The sequence below is a fragment of the Atractosteus spatula genome, chromosome 25 (assembly GCF_055471065.1).
Source record: "Atractosteus spatula isolate fAtrSpa1 chromosome 25, fAtrSpa1.hap1, whole genome shotgun sequence".
In the NCBI taxonomy this organism is placed as follows: domain Eukaryota; kingdom Metazoa; phylum Chordata; class Actinopteri; order Semionotiformes; family Lepisosteidae; genus Atractosteus; species Atractosteus spatula.
In genome coordinates, this window is record NC_142730.1 from 2,349,571 (window position 1) to 2,359,318 (window position 9,748).

General features: G+C 55.3%; 1 protein-coding gene across 1 annotated transcript; it reads right to left on the bottom strand.

Annotated features, from left to right (window-relative positions):
• Positions 1-1,819: 1,819 nt before the first annotated feature.
• Positions 1,820-8,335, bottom strand: fbl (fibrillarin rRNA 2'-O-methyltransferase). Its single transcript, XM_088905401.1, has 9 exons — positions 8,207-8,335; positions 6,169-6,321; positions 5,326-5,472; positions 4,839-4,933; positions 4,295-4,465; positions 3,564-3,696; positions 3,325-3,437; positions 2,658-2,803; positions 1,820-2,557 (listed from the first exon to the last, which is right to left on the bottom strand). The coding sequence occupies exons 1-9, from the start codon at positions 8,214-8,216 to the stop codon at positions 2,533-2,535; spliced, it is 993 nt and encodes a 330-aa protein (XP_088761527.1). The 5' UTR covers positions 8,217-8,335; the 3' UTR covers positions 1,820-2,532.
• Positions 8,336-9,748: the final 1,413 nt, after the last annotated feature.

The window sequence follows — 9,748 nt, forward strand, 5'->3', positions numbered from 1 at the left end:
TGTTCTAAAACGTACTTTTGTGTATAGCTCTGTTATCTTCTTGAATTATTGTTTTCCTGTGTTTTAGGTTAATAGTAGCCCTCAATAGGGCTGTTCTCCTAATAACAGATGCAGTGTTAGCTTATCTAGAAGGTTGTGTAAAGGGTCAATGTACAATTCCTAAAATGCATCCTTTCCTCAGATCAATTAATTCTTAAATTATAGCATGCAATTTCTTTACATTTCTGGTAAGACTGAATCCACAGCCCCAGACTCCCAGCAGGTTCTACGGATCAGCACTGACATGTTTCATTGTCTAGATCACTTGCAGAGGTAGATTTTTCTACTTTAATTCACAGAACAAACCAATGACCTCCAACTGTCTCCACACCTCTCCTACATTTGGACACTACTACTGCCTTCCTGTTCAATTTTTGAAGGTTGTCTACAGGGAGTTTTGAATTGGTCTTTGACTTAAAACCTGCTGTGAGGGTTATCATTAGGCCTTGGTGTGTTTTGAGTGCAGGGAGAGTACCCCCTAGCATGGAGATCAAAGATTAATTTAAATAATTGCAGATTATATACTTACAGGACAGCTGTTTCTAATGCAAAGGCTGTGTCCACTCGTGTTAATTGATGGAGAAACCACAGCAGCACTCCCAGCTCCTGTCCAGGTTTGTCCCCTCCAAGCAGAAGGATGTGCTCCGCTTCACGATTGATGCCTTCCTCTTCCAGAAGAAGCCGTCCAGGAAGGTACTGCCCTCTCAATGGCTGCTCAGCCTTCCTGTTCTACTGAACCGCAGTCAGCTCTTGCTTCAATGATGCTCTTGGAGCTGAAGGTCCAGTTGACCATCTCTGATCTTGCAACTAACCAAACTGGTTGCTGTAGTCCCTAGAGCTTTATTGCGATGTTCATCAGATCAAGAAGGGTGTATAGTATGTACCACCCTCGGACACTATAGAGCTACTGGCCCCAATCTAGACTTATTGCTCAAAAAATAAGCACAAGGGTCCTTTGTAGATTCCATTTTGAAAGGCTCATTTTTTTGTCTCCTGCTGTAGATTAAATGAATTACTGAGCCTCTGGAATTTGTTGACTATTTGAATCTCGGTACATGTATTTCACACAGATGAGGGTGTTCTGCACATCCTGACCCTTTGTTAACTAGTAATAAAATCAATGTGGGGGATCTCATCTAGCTTTTGCTTGCACGACAGGGGAGGGCAGATTTAAGTTTACAATCCTGGAGTTGAGACTCTGATGTGGCGCTAGCCGACCGTGGCTGGGATCCCTCCTGTGGCGGCACACGATTGGCTGAGCGCTGCCCAGGGGAGGTTGCTCCTTCAGCAACCCCCCATGACCTCCCAGGAGGCTGTAGGTGGGCGGTGCTGTCAGTGAAAGACACGACTCTCCTCCAATCAGCTACGCACCCCCTGGAGAGGGGGGCGGATCACGGGAACCTGCACTCAGTGCCTTGTGCTGTGTCCCTGGTTATTCCAGCAAAAACTTCTCCATCAAGAAATAAAATAAATCCCATGGAATGGCTTTAGTCCCAGCTCATAGCACCCCTTTACTGGAGATTGCCTTGTTGAAGCCATGAAAAAAAGAATGAAACACGACTGGCACAGACACTGGCATGTTTGTCAGGTTTCTTTTGTGCACTCTTGGCTTTGACAGGCCAAGAGCAGACTAGCTAGTGGCAGCGATGCACAATTAAAAGTTTCACTGATGTACAACCGGTAATTCAGAAGAGTCAGTCTACTGGAAACCTGTTGAAAGACAGTCAGGATAAAGTAATAAAAGACATTGAAGCCCCCCCCCCAATAACCAACATCAAAATGCTTACTTCAGTCATTTTAATAAAAAAAGCAATATTGTTACAGCTTTGTGATGATGTCTTAACCAGCCAAGTCACAGCAGTAGCAGAGCAGGAGGCACTTTTAAAACCCCCACACAGTCCCACTTCCCTGCCCCTGAAACCACTGTGAGACGGGTACAACACGCCATTCACAAAACATACACAACACAGGACATAGGCTGCCCACTGCCTGAGCAGACGCTCCACAGCATCACCCAGCATGCGACTACTTGTCAAGAAAAAACCCAAAATGACATTTTCGCACTTTTCCATAGATGTAATTCATCTGCGTACAAAACTACAAACAAAAAGAAAGAGGTGTGGTGGGGGAAAGGGGGTGGGGTGGAAGAAAGATCTGGGGGGGTAACGTTTCCAGGCACGTCTTCCGGTGAAACATTCACAACCAGAATCCAGATCCAGGGTTTCTCCGCCCCGCCACCAGTCCGGATCAAAACAGTTCACGAGTTCGGGCGCCTTCTCCCCTTTCGGAACGGACAGGAAGCAATTGAACAAGCAGGGAGGTCAGGGAAGGGGCAGACAGCGCAGTTCACTCCGTGGCCAGTGAGAGGCGCTGTCACTGCTGCCAACCCCGCCTGAGAGGCTACACTGGCAGCTGTTTTTTAAGGTGGTGGAGAAGGGGAAAGGGGAGGTGCCAGTGCCTCGTGCCAGCTGAGAGTTCCACTCCAGCACAAGCTTATTTCTTCTGCTTTGGGGGTGGTCTGAAAAAACAAAAAGAGAGACGGAACCGGATGTCAGTAACGATACAGCTCTGAACGGATCGCAAAGCGACCGCGAGCGGGCCGGACGAGCGCAGCCCACCTGTAGACGCCCACGACGACGGCGTGGTCCCTCTCGTACGGCTCCAGCGTCAGCTGCTCCTGCGGCTTCATGTTCTCCTGGGTCATCTTCTTCACCTCCGAGGCGAAGACCGCCTCCGGCGCCGCCGTGGAGTCGATGCAGTTCGCCTGCGGGGGAGGAGGGAGAGCGCACCGAGGATGTGACGGCGCACTGCCACCTACGCCTCCCCCCAGCCCCCGCGCCGCAGAAACAAAGAAAGGACCCACCACAGAGCACAGCCCTCTTGCATGTAGTCCGCGGGGGCTCACAACTCGAACCCGTGACCCTTCTGCAGCTACGACAGCTAGGGCACGCCCGCAGTCGAGCGTGCCGGCGTGAGAGAGGAACAGCAGTACCGCCAGCTGCCCACTCCACCTGTGGCTCTATCGGAGTTACAGCCCGCCCCCCTCTCTTGAACACCGAACTATACAATCAAGAAGGAAGCAGGTCCATAACGCCTTCCCTGGAAGTCCCCGCATTTGTATGGAGCGGACTGCTCCTCCCAGTGATTCGTCCTGCATCCAGCTGGCAGCTGCGCGTCACAACCCCACCTGTCTAGCCTTTGGACCCCCCCGTCCCCTAGGATCACTCGTCTTTATCCGAGTTTATCCTCCCGCCCCCTTCCCACAAGCCCACGCCGATGAAGCACCTTGATGGAGATGACGAAGTGGCCGCCGTTCTTCAGGAAGTTGTGCGCGTTCAGGGCCACGATACGCGTCTGATCAGGCTGGGCCACGTCGGCGAAGATCACGTCCACCATGCCTGCTCACGGGGGGGAGAGACCGCGGGGGGGGGTCAGGAAGGGCCCGGGGCCACCTCTAAGCTAAGCGCCGTGCGACGCGAGACCAGAGATGAAGACCGTCACCCCGAGCTGCGAGCGTCTCTTACCCACGAGCATCCTGTACTTGTGTGGGTGGCGGGCGTCCTCGATGATGGGGATGATGTTGGTCCTCTTCTTGGCCACGCTGAGCAGGTCTCTTCCAGAGCGGTGAGAGAACTCCACAGCATAGACCAGCCCCTCCTGCGCAAAGGGGGGTGGGGGTGTTTATTCAAGGGGGTGCCCCAGAGACGGTAGGTGAGAGGCTTAAAACAACAGCCCCACTCCTTCACTTTTGTTTCCGGGTGTAAGACTTCCTTTCCCCAAAAAAACTGAAGACTGCTCAGAATAGGCATGCAACAAAAGAACGCCCACTTAAAAGAAAATCAGTATGATGAGCTGTAAGCACAGGTTACAAACCATATTAGAAAGGGCTAAGAGAACAATGGAATACTGCGAAGGCGTCAAGCTTTTTTCAGGAACGGGGAAGATGTAAATGCTCGGACTGGGGATAAGGTCATCTGTGGAGTGCCACAGAATTAGGAACACTGCTCTGCCTGGTTCACATCAATTGTCTTGTTCCTCATACAGTTAGCACACCAGTCAAGGTTGCAGATGACAAACGAAGAGGGTTAAATACCACTCCTTTACACAAAGGCTTGTGGGAGCATGGAACGTGCTGCCCAGCCATCTTGCGGAGCTGGATTGCTGGCTAGCTGGATAGGCTGAAACGGTTAAGTGGCCCACTCTCATTTGTAACCGCTCCTGTGGCAAAGATAAGCCAGTATCTGGCGTCACTGACCGGTCCGACGATGTCCGAGACGTGGGAGACGGTGGTGCCCGAGGCCGCGCCCAGGTACATGACTTTGGCCCCGGGTCGGATGTGAATCTGGTCCACGCCTCCCAGGATGGCGGCCGCCAGCTTCGAGCGGAAGGGGTTCCAGGCCCTGTACTCGATCTTCGTCTCACCCTCCTGCGAAGAAAACCCCAACAGGCCATGAGGATCCAGCCACCAGTCCCACCAGCCCAGGGCCCAGAGCGGGGCTGCCCAGTCACCACCCCGGGCTCCTGCTGCAGACCCGTCTTCATCAACAACACCTGAGGGCGCAACTCTGGGCAGCGCCCGGGCGACCACAGACGGGGGCGCGGCCGGGGTGGACGGCGCCCGGGCAACCACAGACGGGGGCGGGGCCGGGCCGGACGGCGCCCGGGCAACCACAGACGGGGGCGGGGCCGGGCCGGACGGCGCCCGGGCAACCACAGACGGGGGCGGGGCCGGGGTGGACGGCGCCCGGGCAACCACAGACGGGGGCGGGGCCGGGCCGGACGGCGCCCGGGCGACCTACCTCCACATTGATCCTCTTCTCCCCGTAGACGGACTCCCCCACCACCATGTTCTTCGTCACCAGGGCGTCCTCCTTCCCGCGGCAGATGAACACGCCTGCGGGGCACAGGAGCCAACGAACCCATCAATATGCCTTCAGACGGCGGGAGGAAACTCCATGCAGACGGCCCCCCCAGGACTGAACCCAGGGCCCCGGCGCTGCGTGCACATACAAGTCCATCTTCTACACGACGTATTCATCCGTGCACGACCTGGCTGGGCTGCTAAGAAGCACTGGGCGGTTCGTTGAGAAGTTAGCAGGCCGCAGGACTTACTGTGTTTTAATCGTATACCTCAAAGACATTGCGATCGCTGGCAGACGCACTTCAGATCACTAGAGCTGGCTTGTTCACTGGCAGTGCTAACTGCTGTCCACCATGCTGCCCAGCCTGAAATCCAGCTGCTGTCATTTCGCAGTGAGCGGCGCCACCGGTTCGGGGAGACCCTACCTTCGTGTCTGTGGGGCTCCACCGTCACCTTCTTGCCGCCCCGGAAGCCGCCGCCGCCGCGGCCCCCTCTTCCTCCTCGGCCCCGAGGGGTGCCCCCGCGGCCCCCCCGGAACCCCCCCTCGCCGCCGGGAGACCTGAACCCCCCACCTGCCGAGAGAAAACCCAGTGAGACCTCCGGCGGCGCTCGGGCCGAACCGCCAGAACACCGCACCCGCCGGCTCCCGCCCCGGAGGAGCCCGGCACGCCCCGATTCCCGGAGCCCGGCGTCCGGCTCCTCCCCCCACCCGACAGCCCCGCGAATTTATTTCCTTTCCCACTTCCCTGCTCGAACCTCTTCTCTTGCCCCCCCGACCTTCCTGCCCGGGGCGTCCTTCACCAACGCCAGCCCCTGGTTGACCAGACAGAGCTCGTTCGCCCTCCGGCTCGGTCTGGGCCGCTCTCGGAATCAATCAGCTTAACGAAGGGCTCGGTGGGAACAACAGACCAGGAGACGCCCGGTCCGAGAACCACTGTTGCCGAGGATGCTGGGACACGGAAACTACAAACTGACAACCAACCGAAAGGCCTTTCTGGGGGTCCCAGAGAAACGTCCTGCCTAAACCACACTATTCCCGTCAGAGGCCCGTGTTGCAGGTCTCTTTAAAAACGTCCCGGGGCAGCCACTGGGGCGCGTCAGGGAGGCATGTTACTGCAGCACCAACTATCTCACCACCCCCAGTGGCCTCTTCATCGCCCTGACCTCTGCAGAGTCCCCGTCCTTGTGATCCTGGAGGGGACGAGCCCCCCGCTAACTGGACACTCGAGCGGTGTGCCCACCCCCCCCCCCGGGGCAGAGACACTTACCTCGGCCGCCTCTGAAGCCGCCACGCCCCCTGCCACCGCCTCGGTCCCCGAACCCGCCTCGTCCGCGGCCTCCGAACCCTCCTCCTCCTCGGTCTCCGAATCCTCCTCCTCCTCGGTCTCCGAATCCTCCCCTCCCGCCTCTCGGACTGAAGCCTGCCAGGAGAGAACCACAGGAGAGGGGGTTACTCGCCCCATCGTAGAGCTGCTGTCGCTGGCTGGGCGGGTCCGCCCGAGAGAACCACACAGCGCAGGGCCTGTCCAAGTGTGTCCGCAGGGCTGTCCAGTCAGTGCGTCTGCAGGGCCGGTCAGTGCGTCCGCAGGGCTGTCCAGTCCTGCTCCTGGAGGGCCGTTCAGTGCGTCCGCAGGGCTGTCCAGTCCAGTCCTGGAGGGCCGGTCAGTGCGTCCGCAGGGCCGGTCAGTGCGTCCGCAGGGCTGTCCAGTCCTGCTCCTAGAGGGCCGGTCAGTGCGTCCGCAGGGCTGTCCAGTCCTGCTCCTACGATGTAGGAAACGCACTGCAACACCAAAGTGTGCAGCTGCACAAGTCCTCCCCCCCCCCCCACAAACCACACTGCAGGACGGCAGCTTCTCCTGTCTCACTAACTTGTCTTCTAGACACAGGACCAGATCGCCCAGACCGCCGACACGCTCCTTGACTGGACACTGTAATGGTCTGCAAAGCGCGAGTTCAAACCGGCGAGTTCCAATAGGCCTCCGGACTCAACGGCTGACTCGCACAGGCTGCGGGTCCGAGTCCCAGGTAGAGACAGTGCAGCTGCGGTCCTGTGCGGGTGCTGCACCCCGACTAAACCGGCACACGTGCGCCTCGCCCGCGACAGACACGCCAGTGTCAACATCACCGTCGGCAGCTGCGAAACATGAACCACGCGGGGCCAACGAACCCGACATGAAAGGGCATTTAAAAAGCGAGAACCGGACGCTTTTCTTTACACGGAGGGAGGTAGGGGTGTGGAACAAGCCGCCGAGCCACGTCGCTGAAGCCGATTAAAAGCAGCTGAAGAAGGTCCTGGGTTCAATTAGCTGTTAAGCCGACGGACTAGAGGGGCTCCTCTCACTTCCCATTACTTACTTTTCAACTGCGAGACACTGACCCGAGGCCGGGAGAGGTCATTTTTAGAATCTGTACTCCTCTCCGATCCCTAATCGATCACAATTAGCGCTATAAGACGCTTTTCGTTTCACAGACTTTGGAACATCGCTAGGAAGCGTACGTTTAAATCGGACGTTTTTCTAAAAGTTCGAGCATGCAAGGAATCGGTCTGTGCGCTCTCATAAGGACCCCACGTCTCCCCACACCAAGCACATGGCCGCGGCACTGAAAACGATCCCCTCGCACGAAAACGGCCATCGCAATCGTTGTGTTGTTGTTGTTTTTTTTGCATTTCGCTTCGCTTAACGCCAAAAGACACCCGCTTCCTTCCGAAATTCACGCCAGAACTCAAATCACGAGCAGGAGAGAGCTACAGGGCCGACAGCAATCCAAGCCGAAACATCAGTTAACGCTGGATCCAAACTGAGGGACGAACTAGTCCAGCACGCTGCGCCCAATAAAAATACATTAACTAGCGTCCCAGCTGCTCACGGCAACAGGAACATCGGGGAACTGTTGAAATTCCGTCTAAATCGTGCTCGCCGCGTCAAGTAATCGCCTGGAAGTGACTAAAATGTGCCTAAAACAGATCCTAAACCTCCGGCGTGCGCAGGCCACGACCCCCCCGTCCGCCACCGAGACACTCTCCTCTTCTGCACCAACCAGCTTGGTTTAACTTCGAAATGCGACTTAAGAAAATAGGAGCCTCCGAACAAGACAGACACCAAACTCGGACCGGGTGGTCTTTACGGCGCTTGAAGACATTTTTGCCTTTTCTTATCACGTTTTGTTTTCGGAGGGTGATTCGTCTCCGGCCCCGGTGAGACTCGGGGGACAGGAGCGGCGGAGCTCCGTGTTTGTAACCTCCCGGGTCGCTTTTTTTTTTGTTTTTTCGCTTTTAACGCGTCGGGGGATCGCGGATCTGCCTACCTGGCTTCATGTTCGCGTCTCGGGATGTATCGCTGCAACGACCTGGGCGCAGAAATCGGATGAGTTGTGCCGCCGCTCCGCTCTCCGTCCTCCGCACTCGGGCGCTCGCTGTCTCTCTCTCTCTCTCCTGCTCACACGTGCTGCGTCCGCACCACATGGGCCGGCGGCGGAAGTGCCTGCCCGCGCGCGCGAGCGCTTCCTCTCGCCGGCGCCGCCCACAGCGCCCCCTACCTCGGAGGACAGACACTGCAGGCCGCTCCACACCTCGGGTCCCCCACGAATATTAGCCTTCGAAACCTGTACTCGGGCCATTGAAACGTGCTTCAACCTGTTTTTTGTTCCGTGCACCTAAGGCATCTTGTTGTAGCTGGGACTTATTCAGTCTTACTCTAGCTGAAGCTTACACGTAAACCTATTACGCTTTACCTTTTAAAAAAGTTCCATGATGGATTTCAAATGAGACTTTGTGCTGTGCGAAATTACTGTGGCGCCTCAAAGATCTGGGCAAGCTCAGTGAGTCCTAACTAAATAGGGTCTTGCTCAGTGGGATAGGTTTATAAAGTGTTAAATGTCTTACTCCTACTTTTTTTACAATTTCGAAATGGTTACTTCTTGTGCATCGTTATCAGTTTCTTTATGATGGCAATGTGATTGTAAAAGTATTCTCCCATGATGTTTTAGGTGTTTTGAAATGCAGTTGGGTCGCCCTCTAGTGGACGGCGGGGGGAAGGGTGGCTCAGAACTGCTAATTTTTACAGTTCGACTAGACTGATCTTTTAAAGTTCTCTCGAAGAACATTAAAAACATTTAAACAGTGATACGAACGAGAGCAGTGAGGGACACCGAGCTTCTTCAAGGCAGCTAGAACAAGGCGATCGCAGCACGGAGGAACCCATTTTCAGTAATAATACTTTTATTTACAGACCTGATTAATAGAATTGTGCTTGAGTTTTGTTGGATAACACTTAAAATACAGCACTACAACAATAATAATAATAATAATAATAATAATAATAATAAAACGCTCCATGAATCTGTTAGAAAATACACTGCTTTATGACAATGTAATATGGCACAGCAGTAATAAGTTTTATGTTTGCTGAAGTCCCATCATGGATTGGGGTTACTGTAGGTCTAGTGGCACAAAGAGTAGATTCTGCTAAAGAGGTGACAGATGTTTAGCCCTGTCCAGTACAAACATGAGGCACAGGCTGCCTGAACATGACACGATCCTTCTCAGGGCCTCCTAAAACAGGCCCGCTCGATCCTGCAGTCCAGACCCGTCTCCAGGGTTCAAACGATCGCGGACGAAGGCTTCCAGGAACAGGCTCTCCCGCGCAGCAGCTTGCCTGCTCGGGCCGCGACAAGGTCGATTGCAGAGCCAGGGGTGCTCCCTGAAAGTCAACCGGTCAACGAGGATTTCAGCCAGAGTGACCGTCAGAGGACGGGGGCTGACCAAGGCGGTCTCTTCGCTTTCGGCTTTCATCCAAAAAACGGAGGCGCTAGAGGGTTCGGTTACTTGCGCTGCATGGCACAAGTGCA

Bases quoted from the DNA above. Each gene is read 5' to 3' on its own strand.
- fbl (XM_088905401.1), bottom strand. The intron at 5,473-6,168 runs GTAAGTGTCTCT...TTCTCTCGGCAG, and splicing joins CGGCTTCAGAGGCGGCCGAG to GTGGGGGGTTCAGGTCTCCC. The intron at 3,438-3,563 runs GTAAGAGACGCT...CCCCGTGAGCAG, and splicing joins CAAGTACAGGATGCTCGTGG to GCATGGTGGACGTGATCTTC.